The 22,201-nt window shown below is 44.5% G+C and overlaps 1 protein-coding gene across 1 annotated transcript; it reads left to right on the top strand.

Annotated features, from left to right (window-relative positions):
* Window positions 1-19,565: 19,565 nt before the first annotated feature.
* LOC138669664 (uncharacterized) lies at window positions 19,566-21,838 on the top strand. Its single transcript, XM_069756326.1, has 2 exons — window positions 19,566-20,388; window positions 20,863-21,838. The coding sequence occupies exons 1-2, from the start codon at window positions 19,969-19,971 to the stop codon at window positions 21,388-21,390; spliced, it is 948 nt and encodes a 315-aa protein (XP_069612427.1). The 5' UTR covers window positions 19,566-19,968; the 3' UTR covers window positions 21,391-21,838.
* The last annotated feature ends 363 nt before the right edge of the window (window positions 21,839-22,201 follow it).

Here is a 22,201-nt window from a genome sequence, read left to right as displayed (position 1 = left end):
ATTATGCAGTGCTGAACAAGCCTGGTCATGTGATGCACACATGACCGGTATCCTAGGATACTTAAGGTCCTCAAAGGAAGATTGTACCACACTTCCCCTTGAGAAAGCAGGGCTAAGAAGCGGCGAAACGCGCGTCGGGGACGTTCGGGCAGCGTGGCCACTGGTGAGGTGACATCTATACCTTCCTTCCTCTCCCTTCACCCTTTATCTACCTCCCTCTGACTGTCACAATATGGTCTATGGAGACGGACCCCTAATTGGAGGGACTAGGTTCATTGCAATGGAGCACGGACCATTCGATCAGAGGGGGTGATTCTGTTACTTGTTTGTCTTACTTGGGAGCTTTTAGGTGGGTTGGTGCCCCTCACCTGTTGTTACATATCATGTGTTACACTATTATATGGAAATATGGCTCGCTGTACATGTTTCAGGCATCTACACATCATTTTCTTTATTGTTTGTCTGTTATTTTTGTGTTAGTGTTTTGGTATATGTAATTAAAGTAATTTTGTACATTTTTAAACAAACTCCATGTCTTTCTCCTTTTTGTGCATTGACATATATGGAGGTAGATATAGTGACCGAGCAATTGGTAAGGGTCACATTATGAGTCTGGATTTAGTATTACAAACATATATATATATATAGGCCCAATCTTAACGTTCCAACTAGTAATGAGCGAGCATGCTCAGGCGTTATCCAAGGATCTTGGGCGTGCTCGACTAATATGTTCATAACCCTATTACGTGGCATGTTTTGTGGCTGTTAGACCATCACTGCATCACTAGCATATTACTAGAGCATGCCCAAGATGCTCGGATAACACCCAAGCATGCTCAGATAACACAATATCCAAGCACGCTCGCTCATCGCTAGTTTTAGCTTCTGTGCTTGCTCAGTGGTGGTCAGGTTTCAGCCTCCCTTACATTGGCCACGTCTCTGAGCACTGAACACCTTGTACTTTTGCAAATTAATGATTATAACAGCACTGGAGGATTGATGTCCAACACTGCAAGAAGTGGCTAAACAACAAAGGGCAGGGTGCACCACAGTATATATTTTGGGCACTCTAGTTGCAGTTCTGGATTATAACAGCACTGGAGGATGATAGCTTCATGTTTGATTCTTCTCAAATCTTTGGTAGTTAATGTTAGTCTTTTTTTCTCAACATGTTTTTTGCAACCCTTAATTTGCAAAAGAACATTTGATGGTTCTGTGATCACTCCCCAAATATATTAGCAATTTCATGAGTGCTGCACCCCCACTGTAAGACTTTTAAAAATTGGGACTTTTAAGAGACAGTTAAATGTCTTTTTTGGCCCATTTTGCCTGAGGAAAGCAAGCTTCCTAATAATTTTGCACACCTTGATAAAGGGTGTTGATATCTTTTAGGCCTCACCCTTCCTCATTACACAAATGCACATCACCTGCCATGCTTCATCCAATAAACATTCAAGTTTATACAGCTTGGTGTTAGAAATTATGCATAAAAATAATGATACAGTCAAAATACTCACTTGACCAGTCTATGCACACAATGTATATATGTATATAATATCTATCTAATCACTACATCTCTAGGTGGCAATCATCAGGAAGGGAAAGAGGAGGAGTCAAAACCGCCTGACAAACAGGTACATGCAGGAAATAACAACGGTGTGTGTGTCTAAATGAACCGCTCCACTGGAATTGATGTCCAACACTGCAAGAAATGGCTAAACAACAAAGGGCAGGGTGCACCACAGTATATATTTCAAATGCAATTATAATAATCACAGGGTGCTACTAATGCATAGAAAGGAGGAGCAATAACTGGAGGAAAGACTAATGCATATGTAGAAAGTGCACACCCGAGGTACAGAAAATATCAAAAACTACTTTATTATTTCCAAAGCACAAACTTGATTAAAAACATTTAAAAACAAGAATAGCACCCCCATCCATGTACAATAATACATCTATGTGACCCTAGGACATGATACCAAAGCAACATAGGCAGTCATAATGGAAGTGCCATATGCATGAATAATATAAACACCAAAAAGTTATCATAACAAGGTCATAAATCCAGCCGTAAATAAAATAACAATCAATTAAGTCAATAGACTAGTTTTTGATATTTTCTGTACCTCGGGTGTGCACTTTCTACATACGCATTAGTCTTTCCTCCAGTTACAACACTGCAATAAGTGACAGAGTGGAGAAATGTATGCACACATGATTAAACAATACAACCAGAATGGCGTGCGTATCAGAATGGACGTTCCAACGGGTAATTTGTGCAATAAGAAATATGGATGCATACATGCCATGTTAGAATAAATCGGAAAAGTGCTGAATGGAAGGAGAACAGCATGGGGAAGACCCCTGGAAGCATCCCTGACTCCTAGATCACTGCAGAGAACAATGGTGTCACAATTTTACTCCACTTTAAAGACTGAGAATAGAACATTCCAAACCGATGAGAAATTGCATTTTACAGGAATAAAAATCTTAAAAATTACTTTCCTGTATAATAACTTGTATGTAAGTCAAAATTGAATAAGGATATAAAAAAAGATAATTTAAGAAAACCAAAATAGTTTTATTTTATTAAAAAAATAGGGGACTCAGATGCATCCTGTATTAGATATAAAAAAGGGTCTCATAGACATGACATGGGTATTGTCGACCACCGTGAATAAGTGTCTCCCCAAGGGTCTCCGACCCCTTTCCTTCCGAATAATCCTTCTCAAGTTGGATAGAATTGGCCACAAAGGCCTTTATTATAAACAAACAAAACATTTAACCGTAACATGATCTGGGAAGGGGTCCTTGAAGCTAAAAGTCTGGTGTTAACCATAGTATAAACAAGTGGACAAGAGACCAACCGTTGATTACTCTCAGCCGTTACCCCACAGGCTCGAGAGCACCAAAATACCCCAAAGGGTTACCCTTGTCCACTTCCAACTTAGGAATCTGGCCCACCATTACCAAGATTCCCCCAAATCACCAGACCCGCAACCAAAACTTATACCAACTGGAGAATCCCGACGGACCCCTCAGGTCAATTTAGCACCAACTCGAAGGACCCCTCCCCCCACCTACAGCCACTATGACCCGAGAACAAAAAGCCAACTAAAATTATCGAATACACAACATAAAGGGCGGGTGGGCGTTACTGCTCACAGGTCCTCAGAGCGGGAAGTGACCGGCTCCTCCCCCCCACTCATCCCATACCCTCACAAGGCCAGCATTAACCCTCCCCTAAGAGTGAATCTCCACGCCCCCTTTTTCCCTGCTCCAAACCCCCTGTCATGTCGGCTTTCACGTACACCACCCAGGGGAGGGGGTGGGGTGACTCGCTCCAGCCTGGTCTTTCTGTTCAAATTGCAATGTATTAGTGCTCCTAGACTCATAAAGGCTATGTACTTTGAGGGTTATGTATTAAGAAAATGTACACCAGACTATGGAACAGTCTTAGGTGAGCCATATAATACCGATAAGGGCATGTGCGCATGCTGAGTAACATTTTGGCACTATTTCTGCATCTCTTGGAAAGAAAAATGCAGCTGCAAAGATCTAATACTAGAGATGGGTGGACTCATGGATGTTCGGATCCGGCAGGTTCGGGAACCAGAACAGTACCTGGACCTGAACCCGAACCCGAACCTCATTCACTTGAACGGGGGGCCCGAACAACCAGTGTTTGCCACACTGTCATGTGCATGACAGCATGGCAAACACTGCTTCTGTTGGGCAGAAAAATCACTACCGCTGGTCATAGAGCCGGTGAGCCACAGCTGTGATTGGAGTTAAAAAGTTTACCTCCAGTCACTGGCGTTGGCTGATGGGACTATTGCTCCCATCAGCCTACACCTGCTGACACTATTGTCAGCGAGAGAAGGCAGCGGCTGATGAGAGATGTTCAGGTCCCCATTTCAAGTCAATGGAGTCTGTATTCAAGTCCAGGTACTGTTCTGGTACCTGAACCCAGACTTTTTGTAACTGCTCCTGCCAGACCTGAACATCCAGGGGTCTGCTCATCTCTAGTAATTACTGTAACTGGAAATAATTCAAGAAACCAAAATTATGTTTTTTTTGGTCGCTACAATATCACAAAAATGCTGTAACAAGTGATCAAAATATATTTGTCCTAAAATAGTATCAATAAAAATGTTGTCATGCCCTGAAAAAATAAGCCGTCACATAGCTCCATCAACTGAAAAACAAAAACGTTTTGAGTCTTGGTCTTTCCTAGTACATTATGTGGTAAAATGAATGGTGTCATTCAAAAGGTCAACTCGTCCTGCAAAAAACAAGCCCTCATACAACTATGTGGGCAGAAAAATACAAATGTTATGGCTCAGGGAAGGAGAGGAAAAAAACAAAAATACAAAAATTCAGGAAGTGGCTAACATTCATTTAAATGTGATTGGCTGATTTTGAACACAACCAAATCCCCAAAAGAGATGAGTGAACCTTTTAAGGTACGGTTCAGTTAAGTTCGCCGAACGTTTAGTTGTTCACTGAACATGTTTGCCGAATGGTTCGATGAATGAACCTGAACCCCATTAAATTCAATGGGAGGCCATACCAAACATATACACAACACATTAAGGGATGACAAAAAGCTTACTAAACTGCTAAAATTAGGAGCAGACACCAAGAAAAGTGGCATCAATTGACCCACAGTAGAAATTTGGAAATGGCACTGCAACAGTCAGCCAGGGGCCATGCATGAGGTATCAGGGTCTGGCCAAGCATTTACAGCTTGGATTTTTAGTTTTAATGAGGACCTGGTGGTTAAGAGAGCAGTGTAAGCCTTTTTAGCTGGGAAACCTGATAACTCATCATGCAACACCTCCAATTTTTTTTTCTCATTCCAGCCACACTCAGATGACACAGACATCAGTTTTATACAGTAATATTGGTAGAAAAATGTAAGGAAAGTAGCACAGTTAATTGGCAAAAAGTAAGTGCAGGCCTGCCTGTCTGCACAGGCAACCCAACATATGAAGACCCATCTTGGAGTCTCCACATTTAAAAAAAAGTGTCATCAATTTCCCCAGAGTTGAAACAGTGTAATAGGCCCCTGACACACCTTCCATTACAGGCAACCCACCAGATGGAAACCCAATTTCAAGTCTTCACTAGTGTTGAGCATTCCGATACCGCAAGTATCGGGTATCGGCCGATACTTGCGGTATCGGAATTCCGATACCGAGATCCGATATTTTTGTGATATCGGGTATCGGTATCGGAAGTGTAAAATAAAGAATTAAAATAAAAAATATTGTTATATTCACCTCTCCGGCGGCCCCTGGACATCAGCGGGAGGATCCGGCGTCCGGCACGGCTTCTTTCTTCAAAATGCGCGCCTTTAGGACCTGTGGTATGACGTCCCGGCTTCTGATTGGTCGCGTGCCGCCCATGTGACCGCCACGCGACCAATCAGAAGCCGCGACGTCATTCCTCAACTAAAGTCCTAGAATGAGCGCCTTTTAGGACCTGAGGAATGACGTCGCGCCTTCTGATTGGTCGCGTGGCGGTCACATGGGCGGCACGCGACCAATCAGAAGCCGGGACGTCATTCCACAGGTCCTGAAGGCGCGCATTTTGAAGAAAGAAGCCGTGCCGGACGCCGGATCCTCCCGCTGATGTCCAGGGGCCGCCGGAGAGGTGAATATAACAATATTTTTTATTTTAATTCTTTATTTTACACTTTAATATGGATCCCAGGGCCTGAAGGAGAGTTTCCTCTCCTTCAGACCCTGGGATCCATGAGGATACATTCCGATACTTGATGTCCCATTGACTTGTATTGGTATCGGATATCGGTATCGGCGATATCCGATATTTTTCGGGTATCGGCCGATACTATCCGATACCGATACTTTCAAGTATCGGACGGTATCGCTCAACACTAGTCTTCACATTTCAAAGAATTATTATCACATACCACTATAGTGGCATAAATTTTCACAGAGAATAAATATTATAATATGCCTCTAGCACACCTTTCACTACAGGCAAACCACCAGATGGAGACCCACCTTGGAATCTCCACATTTCAAAAAATTGTTTGTAACATCAGCAGCAGTAGTAACAGAAGGCACATAAGTCACGACAAAAGTTGTCACAGACTGCATAATGCGAGATCAATGAATTACACTAAAAATAACACCATCACCCAGTCTGTCCAGTCTGCGACTGGAGTGCAAAAGTCATTGAATATCCATGACTTGATCATTTTGATGAAAATTAGGTGGTCTACACTTTCAGGGAACAGTCGTATGCGCTTATCTGTCAGAACCCTACCAGCAGTTCTGAAGACATGTTCTGGGAAAAGGCTGACTGCCAAGCATGAAAAAACCTCCACGGCATGACAGGTGAGCACATGTCACACTTCCATTTTTGAAGACTAAAGTGTAAAAGGGTCCAAACACCCCTGATGGCATGGATATTGAGCTCCAGATACTCCTGCACCATCCTCTCAAATCACTTACAGCGTGTCAGACTTGTTCTATGTTCTGCTGGTGGAGGGGCTGGTCTAAAAAAATGTGTGAAATGACTCACAGAAATTGCTTATGCCACTTACACTGCTGCTGCTGCTAATGTTTTTGGTATGACGCTTTGACGTTCAGGGATGGAAGTCTATAACTGTGATTTACACTGTGTGCATCACTGCTGTCTTGGGGAAAACCACTCTTAAGATTGTCTACAAGCATGTTTTGATACTCCAGCATGCGCACTTTTCCAGGGGGGAAAGCATCTGGCTAAATTTGCTCTTGAGCAGTGTATTTAAGAGTGGCAACCAAGTAGTCAGTACTATTTTTAATTATAAGAATATGGGCATCATGTTGTAGATAGTGCAGCAAGAAGTCTTCCATGAGGTCCAAGTCCATGGTGTTTTTTTGGCAGAGCAGCACTCAAGGTCACTTCTTCCATCCTCTCCGGCCAACCATGGACAAAAGAGAGGGGATCATTATCCTCTTCATCTTCTGACTATCGTGCGCCCATCACCTCTTCCTTCTAGTCCTCCTCCATTTGATTCTTGGCTCCTGCACCTTCACTAACAGTTTGTCTGGTACCAAGAACCCCCTCAATCATTATAAACCACCCTCCCATGGCTTCCGCCTGTGCAATGACAATCCATAAATTTGAGATATTGTTTTCTCTTCCACATTCTCCTCTGCTTCCACCTCTTCCTCTGGGACCGCCACCTTCTCTCGCAGACTATTCAAAGTGTGTTCCAGCATGAAGAAGAATAGAATAGTGATGCTGATGATGGCATCATCAGCATTTACAATCTTAGCAGCCATTTCAAAACTGTGCAGAAGGGTGCATAGTTCCTCCATCTGTGCCCACTCCGCAAGCTTGATTTGCAATACATTCGTAATGCATTGGCCCAGGCTATGCAAAAGGACATACTCCAACAGCATTCGATGCTGCTGCCACAGTCACTACAACATATGCAAAGTGTTATTCCACCGTGTCGGAACATTGCAAATCAAACTGTTAACCGGTATGCCGAAAGACCTCTGTAGCGATGCAAGTCGATGACCTGCTGGGATCGATCATTGAAAGTGAGCACACAGTGACTGTGCTTTCTGCAGAAGTGTGTTGAGGCCGGGATAGTGGCAGAGAAATTGGTGTACCACTAGGTTGAGGACGTGAGCCATGCAAGGCACGTGTGTGATGTTACACCGACATAGGGCCACCACCAGGTTTGCACCATAATCGCATTTTACCTTCCCTGGCTACAGTTTCAGTGGAGAGAGATATTGCTGTAACTCAGCCTGGATAGCTGTCCACAACTCTTGAGCTGTGTGACTGCAATCTCCAAGGCATATTAATTTGAACACTGCCTGATTGCAGTGAGCCATAGCTGCGCAGTACGGAGGTGGGGGATTCTATCTGCACTGTTGGAAAACGTGTCTGATTAAGGGAAAGGTTAAGGGCACAGGTGGAGGCCCTAGAGGAGGTGAAGGAGCCAGAAACAGTGGAGGAAATGATGTAGTGGTTTGTCCCACGAACCTTGGAATCAAATCAAAGACTTGTGGAGAAGACCCCTGACTGCCTGCCCCCGCAGCTATCAAAGTCACTTAGTGCCCTGCCCAGTCAGCAAGATGTAATGCCCCTGCCTGTGTTTTCTCATGTAGGTGTTAGCAGTGAAATGCATCCTGGCAGACACAGATTTTTTCAGAGAACTGGTGATGTTGTTCACAGCATGCTGCTGTAGCACAGGCACAGTTTTCTTAGAGAAGTAATGGCGACTGGGCAACTGGTACTGGGGGACTGCGACAGCCATCAACTTTCTGAAACTGTCTTGTGTGACCACAACTGCAGAAGTGAGGGCTCGCTGCTGTACTGAGAGAGGGTGGAAAACAGACAACAGGACAAACTGCTGGACTGTGAGTGAGGGGCAGGCATAGATGTTATGGTGGATTGAAAAAGTTGTGTTGTGCTAGATGACACAAAAACAGCAGTCATGTCCCATTCTGTAACAGCTGATGGGGTCTCACTCACCCTGACTGTAGGGGGTAAGGAAGTTGGAGTTTCTGCAGCCAGAGACCTATGTGAGAACACTTAGCATGGTGATGGAAGAGGAAGAAGCAGCAGATATGGCTGATGGGACAGCTGAGGCTCATTATTATGCTTTTTTGTGTAGTGAGATTCCCACACTAAGGCATCTGTATATTGCACATGTGCCGATTTCTGCATGTAGCTATCAAATTATTGCAATTTTTGCCTCTACTGAGTTTTTTTTATTTGGCAGATAACGTGAGTTGGGTCATCCTTTGCAGTCTCAAAAAAGGCCCAGGCTAGGCAACTCTCGATGCCCCTGCGAACTGTACACTTACGACCAGTCAGAGTTGGGGCTGAGGATGCTTTGCTTGTCATGGTTGCATCACTTCGTGTCTGTGTAGGAAGCTGCAATGTAACCTCCTCGTCTTCCTCCTCTACCTCCTCTGCTGAGCTACTCAGCTGTGTATCTCTGGGTTCACAACAAGTGGGATCTACACTTCTCACCCGAAGAGTCACTTTCCTTGTCTTGCTGCCATAACACCACAGCACAGTCTGCGTGCGCCCCTGGTCTCTGAGTCTCATCAGGTTCACCTCCACCCCCGGTGGTTAATATCTGGTGACAAGGGCCTGAATTCCCAAATTCGTGCTGCCTCGGATGGAATCTCAACAAATTTTGGACATCGGTGCAGATGCTTTCCTCCTCTGGATTCTGTGATTCGGAGCAGACCTCTCATGTCCATGGAATAGAATGATTTGCAGAATTTCACATCTATGATTTCCCAGTCAGTTGGGCATTTGGAAATTTGAGACACAGCAGGATAAATAGGTAATTGGGGTGCCAACTCTGAGGATTCTGCTGTATGTGATGTTAAGGTTGAGGAAGAGGAGCAGATGCTACTTGATGCAACACTTGCCATGGGCAGTACGGTGGCTCAGTGGTTAGCACTGCAGCCTTGTAGCGCTGGAGTCTTGGGTTCAAATCCAATCAAGGACCACACCTGCAAGGAGTTTGTATGTTCTCCCCGTGTATGCGTGGGTTTCCTCCGGGTACACCGGTTTCCTCCCACATTTCAAAGACATACTGATAGGTAATTTAGATTGTGATGATATTGTGTGCAAACTGTAAAGTGCTGCGGAATATGTTAGCGCCATATAAAAAAAATAAAGATTATTATTATTGCCATCTACTGGTGCATATGCTCTTTCTGGCGTACAAGGCGTACAGTTGTGCGGCTGCCAAAGAGAGGGAGTGAAGTAGCCCCTCCAGTAGCAGAAGTTGTAAAAATGATGCTCAATAACAGATAATGTCATTATTCTTTGAATAGGACAAGATCGTGTTTGTTCTCTTGAGCTTTCATGAACATTAACACCTAACTCACGTTCACGTCAAACACCAAGCCTATTCCACCTTCCACCGCGACCTCGCTTTTTCCCACTCATGTTCTATGTACCCTTCCCTCTTATAACCTGCTGTTTTACAACCTTAGGGCCACACCTGTCAGTCACCTGTCACTAAACAATCACTATTTACTTTCTTAAATAGTGTGCCTGAACAATACTGTTATACCTAACGATGATTTTTAAGTGGAAATATGGCCTCCTGGCTGCACCCCAATATTAGGCCTAAGGATTTTTAATGGAAATCTGGCCTTCTGATTTGTGACTGAAGCAGTTTATTCACAAACGATTTGGATGAGCAAATTGGGCCTCCTGGCTGCACTCCAATAATAGGTCTAACGAATTTTGAGTGGAAATGTGGCCTTCTGATTTCTCACTCTGCAGCTCCTCTGATCTAGACACATCTATACCCCTCATCAAACACAACCCCCATCATACCCGCTCATCATACAGCACCACTATTCTTGCCAAAGTAATAACAAAAGCATTAGTGGAAACACAATGATTTACCGAACTGTAACTGAATTTTGATGACTTTGAGTAAAAATGCTCGTGAAACCAAACACGAATTTGTATGTGCTACATTCGTGCCAAATTTGAGATTGGCGAATGTTTTCCAAACAAGTTTGCTCATCTCTAATCCCCAATATAAGATGTGCTCACACTTATGCAACTGCATTATTTTAGTTTAGTTATTTTTATTTCGTCCCTCCCAGAAGCCTAGCTAGGGGTTCAGCTCAGGGGGGCTAAACATCCGAATGGGCCCCTAACCGGTAACCCTGATTCCAATTATGATTAGGCACTGATATTATCACCATATAGTGACATATAGTGGTAGCTATCAGTCCTGTAGAACATACAAGTGATTACAGTACAGGTCCACATGATTTTGTCTTTTTATTCAATTTTGTGGAGAAGGTGAAATGATCAAAAATCAGCGATTATGGCATTAAGACATTTCTTTCTGTTTCAGTGTCGTGGCAATTCAGCTCACTCAGCGGTACACGGTGGTAGAAAACAGGAACACTGTCTCTTTAAATCTTATGTTAGTTTATTATGTAGATGGCATAAACCAACATCACAGCCCTTTGAGCAAAACAGAAAAACAAAACAAAATGCTGTAACATAATCCTTACAACTGCGTGAAGCTGCCTATTCTGGAAAATCACGGGGGTACCACAGGTTCTGCCTTTCCTCTTCAGGACACAACCTGCTGGAGTTCCTCTCTCCAACCCTACTGAACCTTACCTGCCTCTGGAGGCCAGTTATTTAAACCCCAGACCATGTTCTGGGGTGTAAATAAGGTGTACAACCTCCCACCCGCTATATGGTTGTCCACAAAAAGCCCAGTACATTTACAAATTAGCTGTTAACCCTTTGCAACACTTAATGTGCTAAAGCAAAAACTCCTGGGTTTCACATCACTGAAGCCATTGACCTCAGCAAAATGTTTCTCCTCTCCAACAGCTTGCCAGTCACTTTGTCACAGCATTCACCATATGAAGATACATATTTTACTATAGTGATATAAAAAATGTTAATCTTTTAACTTTTATCATTAGATAATTTGTGTTTTGTCCATGTTACAGGTTTGCGATTATGGAAACTGGGGTAAATTTACACTTTATATTTTTTTTTTTTTTAAATTCGTTTATTAATTGCAGAATAAATCAAATAATACACACATTTGCATTCATGTCCATCATTTACAAATAATCACAATGCATCGTCACTTCAGGAGTATTACAAAGAAATAACAAATGGTGTATGTCAATCATTAACATCCTATAAATCTCCTATTATATAACCTTAACTACATTAACTACTAACAGTACGCCGCCTTAAAAGAGAATTCCGCATAAATTTTACTCTGTAAGTGATGCCCCCAAAACCAAGAACCCTACTTCTTACATAGATATTAAGTTAGTATAGACTATAAAGTGTGATGAGAGGAATTCCATCTACCCCATATTTTCTCAAATTTATTTGGACATCCTCTATTCTGATATAATGTTCGTTCATATGGCATAATTGAATTTACCAAATCCACCCAAGCTCTAAGAGTTGGGCAAGAGCCACCCATCCATCGTAACGCCAACACCTTCCGCACCAAAAAGAGTGTCTCTCGCAGAAAAATCCCAGTGTAATGATCCCAGGATTCAGCATCCCACACTCCAAATAAACAGATCAGAGGCTCAAGTGGGACAGGAATCAACAACAAGGATGACAGTAATGTTGTCACCTCTCCCCAATAATGAAAAACAACAGGGCACCTCCAGATCATATGAATGAAATCTGCATCGCTAGAATGACATCTCAGACAATCTGACGAGTGAAGACGGCCCATTTTAAAAAGACGAATCGGGGTCAGATAGGATTGGTATATGATGTACAATTGAATCATCCTATTATTAATTGATGGGGAGACTTTAGTTGGAGATTCCAAAATATCTTCCCATTCTTCCCCTAGTGTATCAGGAAGAAGCCCCTCCCATTTCCTTTTAATAAAGTCTATAGTAGATCCCTCTCCTACGGATAACAGATATGTATATAAAGAGGATATAAAACCTTGAGGACCCTGCGAATTAAGAATTCCTGTTAAAGGTAAGGAAGAGATAGCTCGACCCGCACCCCCATTCCGCATGTGAGATTGAAAGGCTGACCTTAACTGTAGATAACGGAAAAATTGGGATCTCGGGATGTTATAAGTATTTTGTAATTGGTCAAAGGACATAAAAACCCCCTGTATATGTATATTGCCCACCGAAAGAACACCATGCGATCTCCAAAAATCCGCGGACGGGTGGTCTAACAATCCCGGGAAATAACTGTTACTCCACAGCGGCATTTCCGCCACTATATCTACAAATTTAGTGATTTTTTTAATTTGCCCCCATATTAATCGTGCCAACTGGAGCAGAGGCAGCAAGCGAGGAACACCAACCTTCTCCAGCTCCAAAAACCCCAGTGGACAATCAATTCGGGCAGAATAGAGTAGATGGCTCTCTGAGTTAGGAAGAGGATTAGAATTATTGGGCATCCAGTTATTTATCATCCTAGCCTGCCCGGCAAGATAATATGAGTAAAAGTCTGGCAAAGCCGCCCCGCCCCCCCCCGCTTTGGTAGATAACTTAAGTTTGGGCCTAGCCTTCCCCCATATGAAAGATGTGATTAGGGAGTTTAGGGTCGCAAAGAAGGATTTGGGTATAGGCACAGCGCTGTGTTGAAGGCAGTAGCTCAATTTGGGAAGCAGTATCATTTTAATCAGATTGATGCGACCAGCCACAGAGAGTGGAAGTTTATCCCAAGCAGCAAATTTGGATTTAACCAGATCTAACAGTGGGTAAATATTAAATTGTAAATCAAACTGACTACTTTGAGACATATGAATTCCTAAATATTTAAAATTGGAGACGGTGGGCAACAGCGAGAGAGTTTCAAGGCGTGCCATTGGGGTATGAGAAAGAGGCATCAGGGCAGACTTATCCCAGTTTATATAGAGACCAGAGAATCTGCTGAATTTATCTATAATCGTTATTACTTTCGGCAATGTGTCCTCTGTTTGATCCATGAACATCACCATATCGTCAGCATAGAGACCAATGATGTCTGTTCGATCCGCAATACGTATTCCCTTGATATCAATGGAGGACCTCATCCGTATTGCTAAAGCTTCTATCGCCAGGGCAAATAGAGCCGGGGAGAGAGGACATCCCTGACGAGTTCCCCTATGTAAAGAAAAAAGCTCAGAAATAGAGTTATTCACAACCAGACGTGCCTTGGGTTTCGTATATAATGTACCTATCCCTCTCAGAAATTTGTTCCCAAAACCATACTTCTGTAAACATGCAAAGAGGAAGGGCCATTCAAGGGAGTCAAAAGCCTTAGCCGCGTCCAACGATGCTAGTGCCCACTTATTATCTGGTTCTAGAGAGCTATACTGAATGACCGACTGAACCCGCCTAATATTGATGGAAGTACTTTTCCCTGGCATAAAACCAGTCTGGTCTGGGTGTATAAGATCCAATATGATGGTGTTCAGCCTAGTAGCCAGAATTTTAGTAAAAATTTTATAATCTACGTTCAATAGAGATATGGGTCGATACGATCCACAGTCTAGAGGATCCTTCCCCTCTTTCCTGAGCACAACAATATTGGCATCATAAAAGGTTTCAGGCATAGGCTCCCCCTCCCATATTCCCCTGAGTACCTTCAATAGAAGTGGTGCCAATTTCTCTCGGTATTTCTTATATAACTCAATGGGAAACCCATCGGGTCCCGGGGTCTTCCCAGCAGTCATATCCGCTATAGATTGTTCTACCTCCTCCAGAGTAAACTCAGCATCCATAAAGGCCTGTTGGGATGGGCTCAACGAGGGGAATGTTATATCTGATAAGTAATCTAAGCATTCATAGACGTCAAGACCACTGCTAGATTTATATAATGACTTATAATAATCATGAAAACATTGTAATATCTCATCAGTGGAGGACACCAATGAGCCATCAGGTGCACGAATCTGCAATATTGTGTTGGAGGTGTTATGTTGGCGTACTAAGAAAGCCAGGAGTGTACTGGCCTGATTCCCCAGCTCAAAGTATGACTGACGGGTAAAAAATAATTTACGTTTCGACTTAACGTCTGCATGCTGGGTATACAACCTTTGGGAAGTAAGCCACTCAACCCTATTACCACTAGTCTGACTAGCTATATATGTGGCCTCCGAGTCCTTTAACCGCTGCTCCATCTCATCATCCTCCCTCGTCGTTATCCTTTTAATATAAGAGATTGTAGAGGACAGGCACCCCCTTAAATATGCCTTTAGGGTATCCCAAAATAAACTAAGATTCTGGGGTTCCGGATGGGTTAGAACAAAACAATTTAACTGATCGATCGTCCTATCACTAGAATCTATTAATTTCATCCAAAAGGGGTTCAATTTCCAGGATCTGTTATTATTTGATTGCCCATATTTAAGTTTTAGAATAACTGGACTGTGGTCCGAAATCCCCCTGTTGCCATGTTCAATACTATCCACCCATAATGCCAGGCCACTAGATCCAAATATATAATCTATACGAGATAGAGTTCTCCTAGTAGATGAATGGCAAGTGTACCCCTTATCCTCCGAATGACTCACTCTCCATAGATCTAGCCAACCGCTGCCTTCCATAAATAGTGCCAATTGGGTAGGGGGCTGAGGTAAGGACTCCCCGGATGTTGTGTCATCTAATCTCAATCTGTCCATGGAGTTATCCATAATGAGGTTAAAGTCACCCATACAAATAACATTCGCATCTGGATATTTTAAGGAGAAGCCCATTGCCATACGGAGAATTGATATGTTAGCAGGAGGAGGGTTATAAATACACAATATGACATATTCACACGAATTAATAAATGCATGTACAAAGACAAAGCGACCCTCAGGATCTCGTCGTGCCTCCCTGGCCTCCCATCTAACCTCCCTGTGTATTAGTAGAGAAACCCCTCTTGAGTAGCTGGTATGGAATGCATGGAGGGACCACTGTACCCACGGCTTCTGTAGACATCGAACAGTATCCCTGGTCAAATGTGTCTCTACTAGTGCTACAACATGGGGGCGATACCTTTTAATCTGCGAAAATACCTTAATTTTCTTCCGAGGAGTTTTAATACCCTGTATATTCCAAGTCATACATACAGTCTCAGACCCCATATTTATATGCAGAGGGAGAAATAGTGTACAATATTATTATCCGGGTGAGGTCCAGAGACATCCCACAGAGCAGAAAATTCGTATTGGCGGCAACCATATACATCAAACAATCAAAACTGGTGTATAAAACCAACCCAAACAAAACTTGAACAATGGAGGAGTAAAGTCCCATACTCCTGTGGTCAAATAGAAAAAAGGGGATACCCTCACTGAACCCAGCGTCCGGTATTGTTGACATCTTTTGTACCCATTCATAGAGCTCCGTTTATTTTGCCGTTAGACCAGGAACCCAAATTAGGAGTCTTTCACATTAGACCCCTTAAGAGATCGCAACCATTCAGCTACCTCCGCTGGATCCGTAAAGAATAAAGAGGAGCCCTCATGAACAATGCGGAGTCGGGCTGGATAGAGCATGGAATAGATAATATTCTTATCTCTGAGTTGTTTCTTGATATCCATGAATCACGCCCGCTGCTTTTGAAGCTCCATGGAGAAATCCGGAAAAATCGATATGGTAGCATTGTTAAATTTGATAGGGCCCTTCTGCCGCGCCAGACGAAGAACAGTGTCCCTGTCCCTACAATTAAGGAGATGTGCCAGAAAAGGTCGGGGCGGAGTTCCAGGGGGAGAAGGTCTCGTTGGGACCCTAGGGCCCTCTCCACTGAGAATGTTGAGGAGAATCCGTCCCCCAGGGAGGTCTTAAGCCAGTCTTCCAGAAATTGTTCAGGTTGCTGACCCTCCGAACGCTCCGGCAGACCGATAATACGAATATTATTGCGGCGCAATCTATTTTCCAAATCATCTGCCTTTTGTTTCCAAGCGTTTACGGAGCCAGCAGCTTTTGTCAGTTTAGCCTCCATAGGAGTAATAGTGTCTTCTATGTGGGACACTCTAGTTTCCACCTCCGAAATACGCCCCCTCATAGCCTGCATATCATGTCGTAAACGACCCACCTCAGTATGAACGTCCTCTATTTTTTCCGTAAGAGATGATCTAGTGAGGGATATAGCCTGCATTAATTGCTCGGATGCCTGCTTAAGAGTCAGATCATCTTGTTCTCCCTCCTCATTACTATCAGAGGGACGGCCTTTGCGTTGGGTCTGTGCAGGATTGTTTCTGAGAGTGCGCATACCATCAGAGGGATCATCCCTGGCGTATTTCTTTAGCTTATCAGCAGCCCCTGCTCCTTTAGAATGGTGCATGGCAGGCAGCTAAAAGGGCTCCACAAGGTCACAATTGCAGTTGTACTTTGTTCCTTAATCACGGACCCAGCAGATTTAAGTACCGGACTGTACTCCAAAAGAGCCACCGAACAGGCAGCCAAGGAGCCAAGAACTACAAGGCAGCAGCTCAATGTTCACCTGCGCCTCACAATCTTCACAGAGGGGGGGAGACAGCAGAGATGGGGGATTAATCCCTCTAATATTATGGTGCTGGCAGATGAAATGTCTATCTGAGAGGGGGGGCGTAGGGCCCAATTTTTCCAGGGCACACACCACACCGCCCCTTTATTGTTCTGTCAGGTTATGTGCTCACCTTTCAAGTAGCACCGCAAGTATGAAGAAAGCGCCGCTTCCCCTACTGTTAGGGCGCGCGCTGTAGTGATGGCCGCTGCCCCCTGCAGGTGTCGCCTACCGCCTCGGGGCTTCTGGCTCCTGCCCGCAAGTGTCCCGCAGCGTTCACCGCCAAGGTCCGGCGGCCGCCGATTCAAGAGAGAGGGAGCCCGGCACTAATAGAAGTCGGCGCCACCTTCTGTCTCCCGAAGCGCGCTCACCCAAGATGGCCGCTGCTGCACGTGGAGTCTTCTGACCGTCCCGGTCACCGCAGCTCCCAGCGTCTCAGAGCCCCATAGCAGCCGACCGGAGGGCTCACCAGGCTCCTGAGGATACGCGGTTCCAGCCCCAATTAATACAGCCCGTTAATACGAGGTCCAAACGGCAGGATAGGCTCAGGATATGTGGAGCTCATACAAGGTGCGTCTTCCTTCTTTGGCTACATAGCCACGCCCCCCTACACTTTATATTTTATTATATTTTTTAATGTTTATTAGAGATATATTAGTTCCCTTAGGGGACACGGTTATGGGTTATCATGGTCACTTATAGAATATACTGCAGTATTGCCGTCTCTTGTACAATTACCAATCTCCTTAGAAGCTTAACTATAGGTGTACTACAAAGGCATCTTTTGTAGGACAACTCATCTGTACCAAGCGATGAAGCCACAGGGAGGTTGATGGATGTCAGAAATTATTCTCTCATTCCTTAAGGTACCGTCACACAGTGCAATTTAGATCGCTACGACGGCACGATTTGTGACGTTGCATCGTCGCTTAATTATCGTTTCAAACATCGTAGACTGCGGTCACACTACACGATGCACGACGCTGAAGCGATAAATTCATGACGTATTTGCGATGTAGAAGTCGTATGGGACAGTCGTACGGTCGTGTCACACACGACGATTCAGAGCAAATTTTGCATAATCTGTGCGTGACGTTGTTCACAAGGGGCGTGTTGTGCCACTAGTTAGTGTGGTGATAGGCCAAAGGTTCTGTGCACACAATTGGTTGGAAAATTTGTCACCTGAGCGCTATTGTTCCCAATGCCACTTCACTGCTTTCAAAATTTCCTTTCTTCACTTCGTACTTGGACACTTGGTGGACCTGGACATCGGAATTTTGTACCTCGCTGAATATACCACGCTTTGCACCGCTGCTTCGAGGTATGTAAACCGCTTGGGCGTGGTGGATGGAACGCTGTATGGACGGCATGAGTGCTTCGTTCCACCACTGAAGCGAAGTGGATGGTACACTGTTGTGACTGGAGGGCTACAATGTGGCAGATGGTACGCTGTTGTGCTTGGTTGTGACTGGTGGGCTACAGCGTGGTAGATGGAACTCAGTTTGTTCGGCATGACCGCTTCGTTCCACCGCTGAAGCGATGCGGATGGTACGCTGGTGTGACTGCTTATGACCGGTTGTGTGTGATGAGCTAGAGCGTGGCAGATGGCACAATGTATGGTCACCATGAGCGCTTTGTGTGGCTGCTGTAAGGAAGCGGGCGGTACACTGTTTTGGGTTATGGTGGACTATAGGCGCGGCAGATGGAAGAAGCGATGCGGATGGTACGCTGTTGTGACTGGTCGTGACTGGTGGGCTACAGCGTGGTAGATGGAACTCAGTTTGTTCGGCATGACCGCTTCGTTCCACCGCTGAAGCGATGCGGATGGTACGCTGTTGTGACTGCTTATGACCGGTTGTGTCTGTTGCGCTACAGCGTGGCAGATGGTACAATGTATGGTCACCATGAGCGCTTTGTGTGGCTGCTGTAGGGAAGCGGGCGGTACAATGTTTTGGGTTATGGTGGACTATAGGCGCGGCAGATTGAAGAAGCGATGCGGATGGTACGCTGTTGTGACTGGTCGTGACTGGTGGGCTACAGCGTGGTAGATGGAACTCAGTTTGTTCGGCATGACCGCTTCGTTCCACCGCTGAAGCGATGCGGATGGTACGCTGTTGTGACTGCTTATGACCGGTTGTGTCTGTTGCGCTACAGCGTGGCAGATGGTACAATGTATGGTCACCATGAGCGCTTTGTGTGGCTGCTGTAGGGAAGCGGGCGGTACAATGTTTTGGGTTATGGTGGACTATAGGCGCGGCAGATTGAAGAAGCGATGCGGATGGTACGCTGTTGTGACTGGTCGTGACTGGTGGGCTACAGCGTGGTAGATGGAACTCAGTTTGTTCGGCATGACCGCTTCGTTCCACCGCTGAAGCGATGCGGATGGTACGCTGTTGTGACTGCTTATGACCGGTTGTGTCTGTTGCGCTACAGCGTGGCAGATGGTACAATGTATGGTCACCATGAGCGCTTTGTGTGGCTGCTGTAGGGAAGCGGGCGGTACACTGTTTTGGGTTATGGTGGACTATAGGCGCGGCAGATTGAAGAAGCGATGCGGATGGTACGCTGTTGTGACTGGTCGTGACTGGTCGTGACTGGTGGGCTACAGCGTGGTAGATGGAACTCAGTTTGTTCGGCATGACCGCTTCGTTCCACCGCTGAAGCGATGCGGATGGTACGCTGTTGTGACTGCTTATGACCGGTTGTGTCTGTTGAGTTAGAGCGTGGCAGATGGTACAATGTATGGTCACCATGAGCGCTTTGTGTGGCTGCTGTAGGGAAGCGGGCGGTACACTGTTTTGGGTTATGGTGGACTATAGGCGCGGCAGATGGAAGAAGCGATGGTAGGCATGAGCGCTTTGTGTGGCTGCTGTTGTTAAGCGTTTGGCACACTGGCAAAAGTATTGTTAATAGGACGCTTTGTCAACCATGTAATTTTTTTTTTTAATTACTTTTTAGATGTCAAATCGTGTGGAGTTCATCCGGGATTTCATCGAGATTTATCAGTCTTTTCCCTGCCTCTGGAAAATAAAATCTCCTGAGTATTGTAACAGGGAAAAGAGGAGGGAGGGTTACTTACAGCTCATTGAGCTTTACAATCGTCAGGCACCAGATGAGGCAGCTAACGAAGCAGTTATTAAAAAGAAAATCCAGGCGCTCCGCACGGTCTGGAGGAAGGAGCTGAACAAGGTTCTTCAGACTACAAGGTCCGGAGCTTCCACTGAAGAAGTTTATGTTCCCAAACTGTGGTATTTTGAGCATCTTAATTTTCTGAGGGACCAAGAGGTGCCACGGACTTCAACGTGTCTTCGATTGTTGGCACCTGTGGAACCAATAGTTTCGGAGAACCACGCCGAGCAGGAGTCACAAGGGCAACAAGTAAGTAGCTCTTTGGACGAAAGTTCACCAATGTGTCCTATAATTACATAATTTTTCTCTGCATTTTAGGTTTTATACTTCTGATTATCACATCAGTTTAAAGTTGTTACAAAAACATGTACACATAAGTAACCCTGTTGCAGTCAAGAATTATAAGGGGAACGTAATATGTATGAAATGGAGATATATGTAAACCATACCATCGAAGCAATATAGAAAATAGTATCGCGTCAAGCTGCCGATGTACTCTTGTTGAGACTATTTAGACTATTAAATATTGGTCAGGTTCCCATAGCAGTCAGAACAGTGTAGTTCAAAGTATTCAATAAAAGGGAGGGTTAAAGAATATTACTAAGCATCAAATATATTATAATCTTTTTGTTACCTACTACGAATATATAGTTTGGATGCGGTTATGGTGGTACTACTTTTTGTTGCCGGGTTCATAACTTTTTTTTTTTTTTCCCCCCCCAGGATGACAGTGCGCAGGAGAGTACACTTGACTGTTCACAGGACTGCACAACAACAGATCTAGTGGAGGCTGCACCTGCCAGGAGTCAATCGAGGCAAGTTCAAAGAAAACGGAAAGCCACCTCAGACGCCTCAAATGAACTATTGAGCCTGGCAAAGAAGGTGTTGACAAGAAATGTTAGCCCTGCGTTAGAGGGGTTTGGACACTATGTGGTTGACAAACTGGCAAAAATGGACGACAACCAAAGAATACTAGCAGAGCGTCTGATTCTGGAAGCAGTAAACAAGGGTACTGATGGCGATTTGGACAAGAACACTTGTTTGGTCTCTTCCCGGCCAATACAGCGGACAGAGCCATCAAATTTCAATGGTTGGTCACAGGGTCAGACATCGATGCGACACAATCCTCACGTTTCCCACTTCGGCCAGCCACCCCCTAATAACTCCTACACACCAATACCTTTACATATGGCTTCGCCCATCAGGCACCAAAATTTTCAGCCGGAACAATCGTCGTATCAGAATTTGTGATTTCCTAACTACTTTTACATCCCTTTTTTTTTTTTGTCTTGTTAAAATAATGTTTGAAATAAAAGCTTTTATTATACATTCTATCACTACTTTTTGATTGGTGTGTCTCAATCACAGCACTGTATGAGGGAACAAATTAACGTAACAAATTCATGTACAGTTAACTAAAAAAAAAAAATCGAATGAAAGTTTAACTAAATCTTTTAATTGGAACAACAAAAAATGGATTATTGGCCCGCCTACAACTGCTGGCACATGTCCCGCAGCTTCTGCAGCTCCTCCATTGCCACATTGTGCTGCTCCTGAATATGTGCCATAGTGTGGAGTAACTTGTCTATGCCGGCTTCAATATCCTCTTTGTTGACAGTGACGAGAGCTGTGGGTCAAAAAACATAACATTAATAACACTGTAGTCTCCCGATGTGTCTTTGCTTCTGTGAATGAAAAAAAATAAAAAAAATAAAGCAAAGGGGGGGGGGGGGGGGAGGGTGGTTGTTTGGGTTGGGGGTGAAAGAGTGGTCCTGCAACAAAATCCAAATAACTTAATTGTGGGAACCTACTAGAATGTTGAGGCACGGAGGGCACTTCGGGATCTGAGTCGCTGTTGAATGCCTCGTGCTGTCGGCGGCGGCGCTGTCTCTTAGCCTCTGTGAAGGAAAAAAAAAAAACAAGGTCTGTCAGCATATATGGCAACAGTGGCTGCCGGGGGAGGGGGGGGGTGTTAAGAGGGGACCTGCAACTTAATCCAAATCACATAATTGTGGGAACCTACTAGGATCTGGAGGAGTTGACCCGGAGGGCACAGATCCAG

This window comes from Ranitomeya imitator, chromosome 3 (assembly GCF_032444005.1).
Source record: "Ranitomeya imitator isolate aRanImi1 chromosome 3, aRanImi1.pri, whole genome shotgun sequence".
NCBI classification, from domain to species: Eukaryota; Metazoa; Chordata; class Amphibia; order Anura; family Dendrobatidae; genus Ranitomeya; species Ranitomeya imitator.
This window is presented reverse-complemented; position numbering and strand designations above follow the sequence as displayed.

Coding starts and splice junctions, on each gene's coding strand:
- LOC138669664 (XM_069756326.1), top strand. CDS start 19,969: ATGTCAAATCGTGTGGAGTTCATCCGGGATTTCATCGAGATTTATCAG. Junction 20,389..20,862: donor AGGAGTCACAAGGGCAACAA/GTAAGTAGCTCT, acceptor TTCCCCCCCCAG/GATGACAGTGCGCAGGAGAG.